At 31.8% G+C, this 19,211-nt stretch overlaps 1 protein-coding gene and 1 long non-coding RNA gene across 3 annotated transcripts; one reads left to right on the top strand and one right to left on the bottom strand.

The window, feature by feature from the left end:
- The first annotated feature begins 12,879 nt into the window (after positions 1-12,879).
- On the top strand, positions 12,880-15,517 carry LOC105803669 (probable prolyl 4-hydroxylase 10). Of its 2 annotated transcripts, none has more exons than XM_012636021.2 (8): positions 12,880-13,266; positions 13,359-13,443; positions 13,957-14,054; positions 14,150-14,247; positions 14,365-14,494; positions 14,581-14,768; positions 14,870-14,958; positions 15,159-15,517. In XM_012636021.2, the coding sequence occupies exons 1-7, from the start codon at positions 13,070-13,072 to the stop codon at positions 14,941-14,943; spliced, it is 870 nt and encodes a 289-aa protein (XP_012491475.1). In that variant the 5' UTR covers positions 12,880-13,069; the 3' UTR covers positions 14,944-14,958; positions 15,159-15,517. The 2 variants fall into 2 exon arrangements, with proteins under 2 accessions (XP_012491475.1, XP_012491474.1); XM_012636020.2 differs by having other exon boundaries at positions 12,883-13,266; positions 15,152-15,517.
- Positions 15,518-16,161: 644 nt separating this feature from the next.
- LOC105803670 (uncharacterized) lies at positions 16,162-17,427 on the bottom strand. The gene is made up of 2 exons (XR_001136551.2): positions 17,287-17,427; positions 16,162-16,533 (listed from the first exon to the last, which is right to left on the bottom strand). It is a non-coding gene; the product is annotated as an uncharacterized LOC105803670 (long non-coding RNA).
- Between the last annotated feature and the right edge of the window lie 1,784 nt (positions 17,428-19,211).

Below are 19,211 nucleotides of genomic sequence, written 5' to 3'. Positions count from 1 at the left end.
TGTTGTAAGACAACCTTGTACTTTTCAAGTTGTTCATATAATCGAAGATATCAGGCAAGGAACCGAACAAGCCACTGTTGTCTAGTTGAAGTTCAATGAGCCCCGTCAATTGGGACAAAATTGGGAGTGTCCATGGACTTAAACAAACATTGTCATTCAAACATGGTAGTGTAATATACCAAACTTTCCACCGGTAATCTTATTTCGAAACGTAATCTTACATTCCTTAAACCAAACACTTTTTAAAAGTTTAGTTTTGAGTTCCTTCTTTACTTTTTAATAGTTGGCTTTGCAATGATAAAAATTTACTATTTTTTCTAGGGATAAATTTCAAATTTACATACGAACTTTGATTTAATATATAATGTGATACATGAATTTTGATTTGATGTAATTATACATATAAAATTTTGATTTGGTTCAATTTTACAAATAGAACTTTGATTTGTATTTTTAAATTAGATAAATATGATTGTTCGTGTATGTAATATGTAAACATAAAATAATATTATGTCAATAATAGTGTCAGTGATTTATGAAAAATAAATCAAAACAAAATTGTTATGTTTACAACTAGACAATATCAAAGTTTGTGTGTCATTGCATTGAACAATAATTGATTATGTGTGGTTTTGAGATGGGCTTAGAGGTAATCATGGGTTGGGCTATCGGGCCTGGCCCGACGACTTGCCCTAAAAATGGGAAGGTTCGAGTAAAAATATAGGCCCGAAATATAGGTTTGGGCAAAAAAATGAGGCCCCTTTTAAAACTTTTTGGCCTGGGCCCGGCCCGAATTATATATTAAATATATATTATTTTTAATCAAATATATATATTTTATTTTTAATCAAATATATATTTTTTATATATTAAATATATATTTAATATGGGCCGGGCTCGGGCTTAGTAATTTTCTTTTGGGCTGGGCTTGGACAAATTTTTAGGCCCATATTTCTATTTGGGCAGAGCCCGGGCCTAGAAAACGGGCCTAAAATTTTGTTTGGGCCTAAACCTGGCCCAGCCTTGCCCATGATCACCTCTAGATGTGCTACTATGTGGTTTGTCCCCTTAACTTGTTTAAAAGTACCTAGTTAGTACCTAAACATTTTTTTAGACCTAGGTGGTACCTAAATTTGTATTCCATCACCTAGATTGGTACCTCCGCGCTAACACTGTTAATTTGTGCTAATGTGGCACTGATAGTCAATCTAGTGGTGACATATGATAGCTTCTCAATATGTTCACATCAAGAATTAACCTGAACATATGGTTGTCCAGATACATCTGAATCTAGACACTCATTGTTCAAATTCTAAATGCATTTTTAATAAGTTTATTTATTTTTAATTTTTTATTAAACATCATTTTCTAGATTATTATTATTTTTAAAATATATAAGATATAAAATTATAAAATTATATAAAATTATATATAAAAGCTATACTATTTTTAAATATATATACAATTTTATAATACATAAGTTAATAAAATTATAAATTAAAAATTATAAATATATATATAAATATATACAAGGACTAAAAAGCACGTCTATAAGGAATCGGGACAACCATTTGTGTACGTTCATTTTTATATAAAATTTTCTTTTATTAATTTATATATTTTATTTTATTTTTTAAATTTCAAAATAATAACAGTGTGATATTTTATAAAAAATTAAAACATATAAACTTACTTACAAATACACCTATAATGAATCAGAACAACTGGATGTTCAAATTTAGATGTATCTAGACAACCATATGTCTAAGTTCATTCTTGATGTGGAAATTTTTAATTAATTTATATATTTTTAAAGATTTAAAAAATTAATTTATTTTTTCCATGTGGCATACTAAGTGACTGTTATGTGTCACCATCGAATTGGCTATTAGTGTCATGTAGAGGTGTTCATGGGCAGGCGGCTCTGCCCTACTTGACGACCACTCCAAATATGGGAGGTTTGGGTAAAATATAGGCCCAAATATGGGCTTGGGCAAAAAACGAGGCCCGATTAAAAATGGGTCGGCCTCGGCACAACTTTTTGGCCCAGCCCCCCCCGACCGGCCCGAATAATAAATATTTTATTTTTATTTTTATTTTTAACTTTAAAATACTTTTAAAATACTTTTTAAATTTTTTAATTTTAAAATTTTTTAAATTTTTTAAAATACTTTTTAATTTTTTAATTTTAAAATACTTTTAAAATACTTTTTTAATTTTTATTTTAATTTTTAAAATAAATTTTTGGTATTTATTTAAAAAGCAGGCGGGGCCCGGCTTATGAATTTTTCCTAGCCGGCCTGGGCAAAATTCTAGGCCCATATTTCGGTAGGGCAGGCCCGCCTAGGACCCGGCCAAATTTTTTTGGGTCTGGCCGGCCCGCCCATGAACACCTCTAGTGTCATGTCAGCATAAATTAACTATGTTAATGCAAATGTACCAACCTAGGTGATGGAATATAAGTTTAGGTACCGACAATGCCTAAAAACATTCATGTATCAACTAGGTGCTTTTGGACAAATTCAGAGGGCAAACCACGTATTAACCCTTTTGAGATTTATCCCTTTTCTTTTTCCTATTATTGCATATCTAGTACTATATCTTCAATTCCGATTATTTTCAGATGCCTCCATCCATTTTTGTAAAAATATAATTATAATCGCATCATTTAAAAATAAGTTAAACTACACAAATGGTCACCTAATTATGTCCACATTTCTGTTTTGGTCACTCAACTTTAAAAGTTTTCAATTTAGGCACTAAACTTTGTATTCGTTCTTATTTTGGTCACCCGTCGTTAAAAACCTTTTTCTAACCGGTATAATAACACATTTAGTCCTCAATATTTATATATTCTAACAATTTGATTCTAATTCTAAATAATTCAATAAATTTAACCATTTACGTTTACAAATTTTATCAGTTTAATCCTCAAACTTCGTTCCCAAAGCTTTTAACTTTTAAAACAGAGGCACTTCACATCTATAAATTTGTAACCCCCTCCCCCCTAAAAAAACTTCTTCAATAGTGCAAATATAGCATACTTGTAATATAAATATTTGGCATCACATAATACCATGTCCATTAATATCTCTTATTAATAAAAAATTTTGGGGAATGCATGCATGTGCATATTTTTGTCCATTAAGATTTTCTAATCTAAAACTATGCAAGAGCAAATTATAATAATAAGCATAAATCAATAAATTGTAAAAGGTAAATTATAATGTTTCCACAAGACAAAACATAAAATTAAGATGATCAATTTTTCTATTTCAATGCAATTAGTCTTATTTTGAATTTTGTGTAAATGTGAACTTGTTATAAAATTTATTTTTATTTTTGCTTTTTGGATATTATAACTTGAGCTTCCGAACTCGAAATCGAGTGATTTAAAGTGCATTGCGAAGCTAAGAGACATCTTCAACCAATATGAAGACATATTGACCCAGAAATGCCTAGATCCCTTCCAAAAATGTGTCGCAAGTCAACTGATTATAACATGGCTAGGCGTGTGGGCTTGATTAGGGTCCTTGAAGTGAAAAGCTTAAGCTTGTTAATATATTCCACATGGGTTTGTCATCATAGGTTGAGATTTTAAGTCCACGAACTAAATTGGTCGCTTCTAATTCATCCTTGCTCTGTATTGAACTCCAAAGTCTACTGTCTTGGATCTTCAACTTTTCTTCTCGAAAATTCTTTGTGATAAAGTCTTGAACAAATAAACTGAGTTTTGACTTCAACTGTTGGGATTTGGATCTCTTGATTGGGCCTTAAGGGAAACTTAGCCCATCTCCATCATAGACTTTGAATTGGACTAGGTCGCTCGTATCAATAAGTTTAGGTATCGACAATGTCCAAAAAAAGTTATTGACCAACTAGGTACTTTTGGACAAATTTAGGGGGCAACCAACATATTAAACCTTTTGAGATTTATCCTTTTTTTTCCTATTATTGCATATCTAGAACTATATCTTAAATTCTGATTATTTTCACATGCCTCTGTTCATTTTTCTAAAAAAAAAAACTATAATTGTATCATTTAAAAATAATGTAAATTATACAAATGGTCATGCAACTATATTCACGTTTTTGTTTTGGTCACCTAACTTTATAAGTGTTCAATTTAGGCACTAAACTTTGTATTCATTCTTATTTTGATCACCTGTAGTTAAATTGATAATGAAAAACCTTTTTCTAACTGGTATAATAACAAATTTAGTCCTCAATACTTACGTATTCTATCAATTTGATCCTAATTCTAAATAATTCAATAAATTTAACATTTCAGATTTACAAAATCTATAAATTTGACCCTCAAACTTCCTACCCAAAGCTTTCAATTTTTAAAATAGAGGCATTCCACATCTATAAATTTATAACCCCCTGTAACACCCTACACCTGACTCGATCACTGGGTCCGAGTACCAAGTGTCACAATTAACCTAAATAACTTGACAATACCAAATTACACATCCCTAGTTACTATTCAATCTTACTCAATTTCAGGAATAACATCATATTCCAAAATTTAAACTTCTGTTATATTCCTTATCATACAAGCACTAAGTTCTTACAAACATCCTACCTTATTAAGCATGAATAATTACTTGCAAATTTCAACTTGAGACTTTACTATAAATACACTAAATTAAACCCCGAGGCGAGGCCACTAGGGGTGACCCTCTATATGCACGATACAGTTATGGCGCCGTTTGCACGAGCCTGGCGGTGTCTAGCTTAGTCCCTCCACATGACCCTTGAGGCAATCCTTGACCTTGCGTACAAGGCAGTACAATCGTAAGTTCAGATGAACTTAGTGAGATTCTATACCGTGTTAGTCATAGAAGACTCTAAATTTTTGGTTAAATAATAAGAGTATAGAATTAAAACTTCCTAAATATCTTAGGAGGTTCCGTGGTATGACCGGCGTAGACAGTGCCCGTACGTTTTACTCAAATGAACAGTTGGCAAACAATTTAGGCTGACTTAGTTACGATTTTACTCTTACTAACGACTCCCCCTTTTTTTTTAGGCTTGAGTTTGTCTAGCTTCATTTTAGACTTCTATTTTACCTTTCCTGGATAGACCCATCCATGATATCTATGTACGCAAACAAATGTATTGATGTCTACTATTGGTGGATTAATAGATATTTCACTGCAGTTGTAGATTCTAATCCTAACTCCTTCATTCTACGCTGGACTTGTTGTCGGATATGTTACTCCGCCATTACCTTATTGTAACTCATTTGAGCATATAACATTCTTTAAAAGAAGACTCATTTAATAATATTCTAACTTGCGGCCTTGAATTTTGTGATTTGGCTGACAAGTAAGTGCCCATTTCTTTGCGAACTTGTACTCGCAAGATAGTCCCATAGGACTTTCCCACTTAAGACCATTCTACTAAGACACTCCTAATAACAAATAGTTCCCAACAGAATATCTCTTTCGCAGATTTCCTTTAGTGGACTTCCATATTTGATAGTCCAAAATGGACTTTTCCTGCACTAAATAATCCTGATAGAAAACCTCATTTTTAGTTAATTACCGGCGAACTTTCTACCCATGATAGTCCTTGACGAACTTTCCTCATAAGAGGGTACTTAGCGGACTTTCCCTTTGATGAAAATATTCTTTCCTTTCACATATATCGTGTTTAAAATGCTTCTACCAATTCTTCTTACCTTCGCATTTTGGCTAATCCTCTTATTATCACATTTGCGCGTGTTCCCAGATGCGCCGCGATCATTCGATCAGATTACTCATCGCATGAGTTGTACAATGATTTCCCTTCTTGTGCCCTGATAGGCTTCCCTGTTTACTGTCTTGGCGGACTCCATTTCGCCATAAAGTGTACATGTTCACTACTAGATCATGCCATGGCTAACCATGGATTTTAGATTTCGAAGAATCAGTAAATCATTTTCGAGGTGTCGCCCATAATGACTTGTATACTGTTTACACAATGCTACCCTAAAAGACTTATATACCATTTACACGGTATTACCTCAAAGGACCAATAGATACCATTGTCACGGTGTTACCTCAAAGGACCAATAAAAAATCGTCATCATGGTGTCGCCCCGAAGGACCAGTAGGTATCCGTTCCACGATGCTGCCAAACTCCCTTAAATCCCATAACAATCCGTCCATCCCTTAAATCCCATAACAATTCGTCCATTCCTTCATTACGCCAATTTATTTCCTATCTTCATCTACCCCATCAAAGTAACTCCCTCCGTACTCTGCATATTATAAACATGCATTTCACACATCACGTTACACTTATCACTATAACATATAGTACGTCACTTATCAGTACGTCATTGCACAACCACATTTGGCACCCACAGAAAATACTTGCAAGCATCAATATATTTTCACAACTTTATACATGCATAGCATACTTGTAATACCCCTTACCCGTATTCGTTGCTGGAATAGGATACGAGGCATTACCAGATTTTACCGAATAAACTTTTCGTTATTACGAGTTAAATACTATTCATTTATCGAAACATGTCATGACGTCCCTTGGATGGGCCTCCGAAGCCCAAAATATACACCAGACCAAACCGGGATTAAATCGTAACCATAAGAAATTTTTCGTAAAATCCCAATTTTTTTTCGAACTCAATATAACCCCTTTATAAATATCTAATCTACCCTGCAATTTTAAACCGAGACCAATCCAACACAACTAATCCATTTCAACATATTTTCAAGGTAGATTTAACATATTCATAAGATAACCTCATCACATACCAAAACCAAAATTTGTTAGCCATACCAATGGCTAACCATATATTCATTTCACATTAACATTTACTTTACTAGCTTATACATGCCATTGATTTCCAAAATAAAGTTTCTTTATATACCGAGATCTTGAGGCTGATAGTATGATGCGTCTCTGACCAAATCCAACCTCCGAGCTCTTAACACTACAACACAGGGGAAAAGGAAACAGGGTAAGCACTTTGTGCTTAGTAAGCTCATGTAACAAGAATTATACTTACCTAATATTTTCAATACAATGCAATAAACATTCATATATCCATTCAATGCATTATTCCCTTAACATGCACAAACTCAACATTCAAGTTAGTTCAATAATTTCCATATATCAATAATATATATACCATGATTGATGAGCTCATCAATTCCATGATTTCCATTCCCTTGTTATTTTTCCATATTTATCCCGTTGAACTACTTGGAATTTCGATGGATTTTCAAGGGTACACCTAAGTGTACAAATCTAGGTCCGTCAATTCATATTCATGTGCGCACATTTCCATTTCAGAGAGCACACTCCCACGAACCTCATCCTTATAACGAGATTACCAGTCCAGGCTAAATCCTCTGTAATATAAACTCATAGAGTATTGTCGAGATTACCAGTCTAGGCTAAATCCCCTACAATGACAATTACTCTAATGAGCTTGGATCTGAATTACCAGTCCAGGCTAAATTCAGAACCTAATTTGGATTACCCGTCCGGGCTAAATCCATTTTCCACAAATCCTCGGGAGGGCTATATCAGGATAGGATCACCCGTTCGGGCTAGATCCTTTTTACCGTCAATTCCCTTTTAAAGATCCATCGAATTTTCCTTCCATTCAACCTGGATTTCTTCCCCTTTTTATCAAATATATCAATGTTTCATCAATTTTCATACAATGAACATTGAAATCATATTCACATCAATAAAAAACATTTTAAGCATTTAAGAATATAATTCAAGTTACACGAACTTACCTCGATACTTGCTCGTATGCAAAAAAATCTACTAATCCCGAGCTTTTTCTTTTCCTTGATCTAGCTTCGTATTTGAATTTTCTAGATTTAAATAAATAAATTTAATCATTAATTTAATACATTTCATGTTCGTATGTAACATTCTTTATAATCCCATTATTATTTATAGTTCATTCAGAGCTGTCTCCTTGAGTCATAGTCACTAAATTATTTATATCTTGAGCTACGAAACTCTAAATTAAGATCTGCTAATTGTCCCCGAAACTAGACTCACATATCTTCTTAGCATAAAATTTTCAGAAGTTTTGGTTTATCCAATAAGTACATTTTATTCTTTAAAGCCATCCCTATTTTGCTGTCTGACAGTTTTGACCCTTCTTTGCTAAAAATTAATGATCTCCTCGTACAGGATTCAGAAGATGTTCTTGTTTGTTTGTTTTTTAAAATAGACTCATTAAGGATTTTAAAAATATTAATTTAAGCCCATAATTATTTTCCTCCAATTTTTGATGATTTTCCAAAGTCAGAACAGAGGAACCCGAAATCATTCTGACCTTGTCTCACAAAACCTATTATAACTCATGATTTACAATTCCATTGCTTACATCGTTTCTTCTATGAGAAACTAGACTCAATAAGATTTAATTTAATATTTTATTCATCCTCTAATTCGATCTCTACAATTTTTGGTGATTTTTCAAAGTTAGACTACTGCTGCTGTCCAAAACTGTTTTAGTGCATGATGTTAATTACCATTTTTCCCCTAAGCTTTCAATAAATGATAATTTCGTCCCTTCTCAATTAACCTCTCAATTGAGATGATTTTCTCAATTAACACTTTATTATATCACTTTAAACTACTTTATAACCTTTGGAAATCAGAATTTTAGCACTAGACTTTGATTCCAAACTTTTTCACAATTAGGTTCTACAAATCAATTTCTATTGAAATTACCTAATAAAATCATCTCATAAACAAGTTAAAGCTTCAATTTCATGCTATTTCATCATAAAATTACAGCACTCAACCATGGTGACTTTCAATTTCATCCATGAAATCAAAAACTAATGAATTTAGAAATATGACCTAGTTGTAAAAGTATTAGAAACACAAAAATTACAAGAAAAAGGCAAGGATTAACTCACTTTGTGCAAAAATTATGAAATACCAGCTTGAATAAACTTTTAGGACATTTTTGGCTGATGATAATGAAGAAAATATGAAGAGAATTCTAGATATTACAAGTGGGTCCCATTTTTATTTTAGTAAATTTTGTTATTTTATCATTTTGCCCTTATTTCACCAATTCTCCTGATTTTTCTCAGCTTATGCCGCCCAAAATATCTCCTTTTGGGATTATTTTCAATTTATGTCCCTCCTCATTTAACAATTGAGCTATTTAATCCTTCTAGTAACTTTTACACCCTTTTCAATTTAGTCCTTTTCACTTAATTAACTACCCAAACGTAGAAATTTTCTAACGAAATTTTAATACCATATTACTAACACTTCATAAATGTTTATAAAAATATTTTCGACTCGGGTTTACGAGATCGAGGTCTCAATACCTTTTTTACTCAATTTATTCAATAATTTATTTTTCTAACTAACCACTAAATCGGTAAAATTTTTCTATCGATATTTTCATACGATTTTCCTATCATATCAATATTAATGCAAAAATATTAAAATAAATTTCTCTTTAAATCGGATTTGTGGTTACGAAACCACTATTCCGATAACCTTGAATTTAGGCCATTACAATTAGGGGTGTGCATAATTCGGGTAAAACCGAAAAAATTCGGTTAACCGACCGAATTCGGTTAATCAGTCGGTTAACCGAATTTTTTCGGTCGGGGGTCGGTTAAATTTTTTTATGGTTTTTCGGTTAACGGTTAATTCGGTTCGAAACCGGTTGGTTAACCGAAAATTTTCGGTTAACCAAAAAAATTAATAAATAAAATTATCCAACCCAACCCAAACTCAATTACCCAACCCAATTACCCAACCCAATAAAACTAAAACTAAAGTTTACCCAATTACCCAATCCAATAAAACTAAAGCTAAAAGACAACCCAATTTATTAAAGTCTAAAACCCAATTTACTTTAATAATTTATAAATTTTTAAATTTTAAAAATAAAAATAAAAAATTCGTAATTCGGGTATTTTTCGGTAATTCGTTAATTCAGGTAATTCGGGTAATTTTTAACCAAAATTAAAAAATACATAATTTTCGGTTAATTCGGTTAACCGACCTTATTAACCGAAAAATTTTCGGTTCGATTAATTTTTTTTTAAAAAATCGGTTCGGTTAATGGTTAAAATTTTTGGAAGGTCGGTTAATTCGGTTATAGTAATTTCGGGTCGGTTGACCGAATGAACACCCCTAATTACAATACTCGTTCATCGTGATCACATACAACCATGGAATCCTAACAGAGCTCATAGTAGACATACGAGCAGAACAACATAAACAAACACCCAAGTGGAGTACGAAAACTCACCTCAAACCCTTCATCCTCGTCAGCTTAGCTTGTCTAAACGCTAGATCCTCCTTCGTACTAACAGCTAAGCATGACAACCTTATATATATTGGTTAAACCAAAGGCGTTTAGATCTTAAAATGTCGAATCCATTATTATATAGAAACTTTTCAAGATCCTCACTTCTCTTTTCCTCTAATTCACGAGTATAGAAAGACTTAGGAGCTTACCAGCTTATTGGATTCTCTATTTTCCAAGACTTAAGTCTCATATTCACCGCCCCATGCAGAGCTTTACTTAACTTTCTCTTCTTTGGAGCAACCAAATAAGACAATGCAGATGAAAAGAAAATTATAAACAAAATTGAGAAGAATTCCTTTACAGAAATATCCATTCTCACACATATATATACCCTTATTTTGCATAGTCTCTATAATCCAAAATAGTTCTTCACTAATCATTCTGTCTCCTACTAAGGAATCAACCGGTTCCAACTTAATTGAGCCAGAATTGAATCTCAACTAATTACCAATCAGCCCCAAAATTTCCAAGTTTCTCGGTAGAGCTTGCCGACTTACTATTTTATTCAATTAACTCCCAATTTCCCTTTAACTCCGGGACTTTACTGAAAACTGGGTGTGACACCTCCCCAAAAAAAGAAAAAAACTTCTTCAATTGTGAAAATATAACAAACTTGTAATATAAATATTTGGCATCACATTATACCATGTCCATTTCTCCATCACTCAACTTTTCAATAATATCTCTTATTAATGAAAAATTCTGGAGAATGCATGCATGTGCATATTTTTGTCCATTAAGATTTTTTAATCTAAAACTATTCAAGAGCAAATTATAATAATAAGCATAAATCAATAAATTGTAAAGGGTAAGTTATAATGTTTGCACAACACAAAACATAAAATTAAGATTACCATGTTTTCTATTTCAATGCAATTAATCTTAATTTGAATTTTGTGTAAATGTTAACTTGTTATAAAATTTATTTCCATTTATGGTTTTGGATATTAGATTTGAGATAAATATATTTAATGAAATAAAAAAGTAAAAATTAAATTAAACATGGGATATTTTTAAAAACCTCACTTTAAAAAATTAAACTTTCACTATCCATATATTTGATGATAATCCTTGAATCAAAAGAATTTTTTATTAGCATATTTGGCAAAATTGGAGTTCTTTTTTTTCTTTTCTTTTGGGGTTTTACATATTTATAGACCTCAAATGCCTCTATTTTAAAAGTTGAAAGCTTTAGTTAAGAACTTTGAGGATTAAATTGATAGAATTTGTAAATGTGAAGGGTTAAATTTATTGGATTATTTAGAATTAAGATCAAATTGATAGAATATGTAAATATTGATGACTAAATGTGTTATTATACCATTTCAAAAAAGTCACACTATTATTTACGTTATCAATTTAATGGCGGGTAACCAAATAAGAATGAATACAAAGTTTAGTGTCTAAATTGAAAAATTTTAAAATTTGGTGACCAAACATGAATGCAAACATAATTGAATGATAATTTGTATATTTTACCTTTAAAACATATTATTTAGATAAAAAATTGCATGTAAATGAGTTTAATCAAGTTGACTCAAATGGTTGAATTTCATGTCGAGATGAACTTAAACCTGATAAATAGTGTAATTTTACCGTGATTGAATCGAGTTTTAAGCAGAAAATTTGGTATCAATCTGGAAGAATTGCGATTTTGGTTGTAATGAGCCTGGCCATCCCCAAACACTACTTCTCATAGCGGTTAGGCACAAAAATAACATGCATTCTTCCTCCCTAGACCTGTCAAAGGGTTAGGCAGTTCTCCTAGCCCAATAATAAAAAAGTTTTATTTTAAATTTGGTTATAAAAATATATAAAATAATAATAATAATTTATTTATTTATTCATAATCTGACCAATTGTTTTATTGTGCCTCAATTCCAGCACTACTTATCCACTATTAATATGATATAGGCTTAATTACAAATTTGGTCACTAATATTTGCATATTTTGTCAAAATGATCTTAATTATATTTTTGAGCTTTTTCTTTACCATCAATCTTTGTTTCTTCAATCTACTTTTTCTAATGATTTAATAAAAGTACGGTTAAAAAGTTAAATAAGATGTAATTTATTACTAAGATAACCCAATAAGATAATTACATGTAGAAAATAATAAAATAAATAACAACTCTTAATTTAAAGAAAACAAACGTAATTATCTAAAAAAAAGCCTCAGTAGAAAAAGTTCTCAGTAAACAAATGTACGAAAGATTGAAACCTTTTGAAAGAAAAGAAAGATTAAAACCTTGAATTTATTCATTAAATCTGTTAGAAAAAGCAGATTGAAAAAAAGGCCAGAAGAAGTTTAAAAATACAATTAGGGTCATTTCAGCAAAACATGCAAACGTTAATGGGGATTAAGCCTATAACATATAAACAAACAAAAAAAATAAAATAACTGGGTTGACCTGATTTGGGGTAATTAATAAGAGATCATGGATGAGCTGTACTTCATTTGTTATTTGATCTCTGAAAATAAACAAGCTTAGGGAAGTTGAGGGAGTAAATCTCAAATTTCACTAATGTAGAAGCACTGGAAAAGAGTGAGGAGAGAGACGGAGGTGCAGTTAAAAGTACGAAAACATTTCGAAAGAAAGACTTTGTCTTTGGATGTGCATAATTCAACGAAGCCAACGAAAATAAAATAAAATAAATTTCTAAAAATCAATCTCTCTCATTAAACACCTAGTTGAGGAAAATTCCAGATCTCGATCTCCCCAGTTTCACTATCAATGGCGAAGCCAAGGCTTTCGCGCGTTCCGGCCCGGAGATCTTCATCGTCAACCATGTTTCTAACTCTGCTCATCATGTTCACCTTCCTGGTTTTGATTCTTTTGGCGCTCGGGATCCTTTCAATTCCCACCAGTAACTCCCGCAGTTCGCACAAACCCAACGATTTGAGCTCGATTGTGCATAACGTCGTCGACAAGTGAGTTCCTTTTTTGAAAATTTTCGCTTCAATTTTATGATGCCAATCTGGTAATAATTCTGATTCTAAACTGCATTTTTCGGAATCGGCAGAAACGATTATGATGAAGGGGTAGGAGAGCAATGGGTTGAAGTCATCTCCTGGGAGCCTAGAGCTTTTATCTATCACAATTTCTTGGTAAGGTTTTTCTTTTTTGGCTGAATCTGTTGCTTATTTGGTTTCATTTTTGCTATTTTGGTTCGGGTTCAAATTTATCTTTTATTATTAACTGAAACCTGATTGCAATTGAAACTATTAATTAAACAAGCATTTTCTTTTAAATTTCAATCTTAGAAAAATTTCCAGTATTCTAATGCTTTAAACTGAAAATGCATTGCGCGTTTTTTTTTTTTTATCAAGTGTATCCCAAATCCTAATACATTCTTTAGTTATTTGACGGATCCATGAACTAGAAGATGATTGACTGTGAAAAGTTTATAGAATTCTTCATGGGAACTTAAAAGGAAGAAAAAGAAAATCACATGAAGTAAATATTAGAATGATAAATGACTTTGTATCATGTTATCCGTTCTTTTTTTATTTTTGAGCTGCTCCTATGAATATGGATTCCTTAACTAGCCGGAAGCTAATTGTTAGTTAGATTAGGAAGATTTTGAACCTGATCGAGGTCCTTATTTGATATTTTGGCAGTCCAAGGAGGAATGTGAATACCTAATTGACCTTGCCAAGCCTCATATGGAAAAATCAACCGTTGTTGATAGTGAAACTGGCAAGAGTAAAGATAGCAGGTATGTAATTCTTTCTGTTCTTGTTGCATAAGTTTTCCTGTGCATCTTTGTTAAACTCTTTGATTCTATCCTACACACTGGATGTTTACATTTAGGGTACGTACAAGTTCTGGAACATTTCTGCCTAGAGGACGTGACAAGATTATTAGGAACATTGAGCAGAGAATTGCAGATTTTACCTTCATACCTGTAGGTATGTGCTGGATTAATCCAAATTTTCATATATTATTCCTTAAAGTCTTCTTTAAGTAGTTTTTGGTTTTTTATGCTATATGTGGAAAGTTACTAATGTCAACACGAAAATACACAGAGCACGGGGAAGGACTTCAAGTTCTCCACTATGAAGTAGGCCAAAAATATGAGCCTCACTTTGACTACTTCATGGACGAGTTCAATACTAAGAATGGGGGCCAACGCATAGCTACAGTCCTTATGTACCTGTAAGTGACATAGTAGATTTATCCTGTGTTTCTTCTCCTAATGCATTATGAGAAAGTTGACTTTTTTTGCTGTTATCTATTTACAGCTCAGATGTTGAAGAAGGGGGAGAGACGGTGTTTCCTTCTGCAAAGGGGAACATTAGTGCCGTGCCATGGTGGAATGAATTATCTGAATGCGGAAAAGGGGGACTTTCTGTCAAACCAAAGATGGGTGATGCATTACTTTTCTGGAGCATGAAGCCTGATGCAACTCTAGATCCTTCAAGTCTGCATGGTTAGTACCCTAAACCTTAATTGTTTATCACAAGTTAATATCTACTTTCTCTTCATCTGTTTTCTGGGTTCATTTACTATTTACTATTTTTAATCACCCAGGTGGCTGCCCTGTGATTAGAGGAAATAAATGGTCATCTACAAAATGGATTCGAGTCAATGAGTACAAGGTTTAAATGGCAGCTATAAAGGTAACTTTTACTACAGCTATGCTTCATCTGATTTTTTATCTAGGCTGCTTAAAGTGAAGTAATGAACATGAAGATTATACCATATGTGATATAGGTCTACATTATAGATATATTTTCTGGAAATGGGTGTATTATATAGTAATTAAAACTAGACTTGATTGCAAATGATGATCTTATAGATATATTTTGTTAGTTGACAGGATTGAATTGGATTCCTTACTGTCCTTGTTGTACTTTGGAAAGTTAAAAGTGAGAGTTCTACAACAGCTTGGGCTTGGTGCCTTCTTCCTATCAGTTTACCGGTCGTGATCTTTCCTGCTGACTTGGACACATGCTCATACTTTGAATTTTGTTTTTGGGGTTTGTTTCCAGATTTAGTAAAGGAAGTGCCTGTTTTTTTTTTTTTTTATGTTACTACTAGCAATAATTATAGTAGAATAAAAGTCAGGCAAAAGCAATACATGCCAAAGTGTAATGCCTAGCAGTGCAGCATAGATGAACCGATTAATGGGAACACACAATCATTTATTTGACATAATATTACAATATATTCATAACAGTCCCTCTCTCGTTTCCCTTTTGGTTACTTTTCCTGATCGTGAAACCTGATTTAATTTCCTGCAACTGCAAATCCATTGGCTCAAGAGAATTCTGTAAGAGATTGGAAGAATATGTATTACCCAATTATACATTACTTTGAATGAAATTCAATAATTTTGAAAAGAATTTTAGTAACGTAGCAAGTTGTTGAAACTTTTGTAATTGGAATTGGATTTAAATGCTTGTAATTACACAATTGTGGCATGTATAATTACCGAATTGAGTGTAATTGAATTATATTTTCTATTCTTAAGAGTGAGGTTGAGGGTAATTATCAATTACCTATGATTTTATAAGAAAAATAGTGATGATTTAAGTTTAAAAGTTATTTTTAGACTAATGTTAAACTATTTTAATTTTAGGGCATATATTTTACTTTTTAAAATATAATTATATATTTATTATTGGATAAAAATGCTTACACCCAGGTTAGTCTTTCACACAATTTTTGACTTAATAGCAAATTAAATTTATAAAAACTATATTGTAAATTGACATAATTGTAGAAAATACCCTCATCGTTTATAGGTTTTTGAGTTTGAGCTTTTAACCTTTCTTTTTGGATCGACACCTTTAACGTTACAATGTTTTCAGAAATCGATCTAATTTTAATGGTAAACATGAATTAACCTTTAATCAAACCACGATTCAACAAAATAGACTATGTAGCATGCAGCGTCAGCATACGACATCATAGATGACGTCTTCTATAAAAAATTGTTTAACAATTTTTTTTTTTCATTTTTGTTTTTTCTTCTCCTCTTTCTCTCTTCCCCTTTAGCTGTTCTCTCCGTAGTGTCCACCACTGCCTCCCCCTTCCCTCTTCTTGTACGGCTGACCAAGTCCATATCTAAGCTTCAGTCGATGAATTGCATCACAGAGTTTTTTCACCAGTGTTGCTTTGGGACTCAATAGCTAATCCTTAGGCATGAGATTAAACTGCATTGCGCTTGCAATATGAACTGAAACCTAAGCCTAAGCTCCAGATTTCACCCAAATTAGAAAACAACCCATTCGTCGCACCCACAAAGGACGAAAAAACCAAATACCAAAGAACACCAGGCGTCCACAGCAACATAACAACAACTCTATTCTCTTGGAATAAACAGACCGGCCCTAAAATCTCATCAAAATACTACTAACATCTAACAAATAATTTGAAGTTCACTTTTAATAGTATATTTTGCAATATCTATGGGGAAAAAAAAGTCAAAAATGGAGTCTTGATGCTTAAGCTTATAGCCACAGACACAAAAAAAAAAAAAAATTCAAATCGTTTGCAAGAAAACCCATGGTTGCTATTTGCTAAAGATAATATCAAAGCAATTTCTTGTTCGTACATGAACTTCACCCAAAAACAAAAAGAAAAGAAAAAGTAGCGGAAATAAAGCAAACAAAAAATTAGTATCTTTAAAGTTGCGGTAATTTACTACTGCAATTTAAGAAAAAAAAAACAATCGTAGAAAATAACTAAGTTCAAGAAAGACAAAGCAGCCAAGGTAAGGACTCAAGCAAACAAGATAAACCTCATAACCAAACAAAACCTACAACAACTTGAAATAAATAAAGTAATTAATAAATAAAACCCAGATTTTTAAACTAAGAACTTTAGTAGAATCAAATATAAGAAAAAGAAAAGAAAATCATGATCAAAGAATTGCAATTTCTGTAGAAAATATCATCAATTGTAAGAGAAGAAGAAAAAAGAGGATGCAAAAGAGCACAAACCAGAGAGAGAGATGTTGATGATACATTTGAGGGAAACAGGGAAGGGGGCAGTGGTGGGGGTTGGACACAATAGAGAGAACAGGGGAAGAGGGAAAGAGGAGAAGAAAAAACAAAATGGAAAAAAAATTGTTAAACCATTTCTTTTTATAGATGACATGATCTATGATGCAGTGGCATTTGTGGCATGTCACATAATTTATTTTGTTGACCCGCGATTTGTTAACGGTTAATTTATATTTATCGTTAAAATTAGACTAATTTTTAAAAAAATCGTAAGTGTCAGTCCAAAAATAAAAAGTTATAAACCTTGGGAGTATTTTAAAAAATTATGTCTTATAAATGGAAGTGTATTTGAGTATGATATAAAAGCTATTGACTATTTTATTATAAATTCTATATTATTTTTTACCTAATTTGAGTAGAATAATAGTGATCAACTGATTATAAAAAGGGTTACAAAGCTAGTTTGCTATTAAGTCACACGCAAATTAGGTTTATAAAAGCTATTGAAGGATTACAAAAGTGGTTTGTGTAGAGTTGTCCATGGTCGGTTCGGGTTGGGTTCGGATTGGGCCTAATAAAATTTTAAGCTTGATTGCTAGGCCCGATCCTAGCCCGACTCTAAAAATGGACTTAAATGTTTTTTCAAGTCCAGTTTGGATAAAAATGCTAAAACTCGAATTCGACTCATATTAATTTTTTTAATTTTATTTTTATATAAAAAATTAAAAAATATAATACAATAAATACACTAAAAATATTAAAATAAATGTTTCCCAACAGATTGAAAATAAATTAAAAAAAGTCTTTATACTTAAATAATACTAATATAAGTGCAACTTAATAAGCAAATACCTCTGAAATAGTAGCAAAATCAAGTGTTATACAATATTCAAACATTAACAACAAAATAGTAGCAACATAATAGTGAAATGATAGCAAAATAGTGATAAAAAATGGGAAAACAGTTGCAAAACATGGAAAAACAACGGCAAAAATAGTAGGTTTTTTTCTTGAAAATTTGGGTCGGCCCGAACTTGGGTTGGGCCAAAAAACCTTACTCGAGGTCCGACCCATTTTCTAACCTGGTCTTATTTTTTTGCCCAAGCGCTTTTTTTGGGTCTATATTTTTATCCAAACCCTCATATTTTTTGGGCTTGACCCGACCCATGGATAACTCTAGATTTGTGCCTGGGATTTTAAAGTGCTAAGAAATGTTTGGAAGATATTCCAAAATAGGTTAAAAATTGCATCTTGTAATCCATTAATATTCTAATCTTGCCACTGTTTATTTTATTTTATTTATAAATTATTCAAATTGTTAAATTTTTTTAGAAACTATATGATGGTTATGCAAATACAAAAGGTTTTCTTATACAATATCATAGGGTTTGATACCATTTGAAAAAAATGAAGCTAAGCACAAACACTAAAGACAACTCACAAACTATTTAATTTGAGACATTCAAAACTTCAAAATGTCATTGAGAGGACATTTGATGTTCTAAAAAAAAAGATATCTCATATTAACACCACAACCTCAGTCAAAAAAAGAGAGGTTGAATCGTTCTAACATATTGCATACTTCATAACTTTATTTGTAGATTAAATTGGTCAATTACCAACAAATGATGATGAGAGTAATTAATATTTAAAAAAATTAAATTTTGTAATTATGTAATTATAGTTTGTACTACCAAACACGGCATAGAAAATTACGATGTATTTATACTTTATCAACCAAACACACCTATAGTTCTTTTCAATTAAAGAGAATGTAATTACTATCCTAATTATTACACTTTTATTTAATTAATCTGCTATGTCAAGTATTTGGTAAATATTACCTTCACAATTTTGCAAGAGTTTTAGTAATATCATAAAATATTTAGTGATTTACAAAACTCTAAGAAATTAGGTATAAA

This window comes from Gossypium raimondii, chromosome 11 (genome assembly GCF_025698545.1).
Source record: "Gossypium raimondii isolate GPD5lz chromosome 11, ASM2569854v1, whole genome shotgun sequence".
Taxonomy (NCBI): Eukaryota; Viridiplantae; Streptophyta; class Magnoliopsida; order Malvales; family Malvaceae; genus Gossypium; species Gossypium raimondii.
Note: the sequence above shows the minus strand (reverse complement) of the source record. Positions and strands in the feature narration are given on the sequence as shown.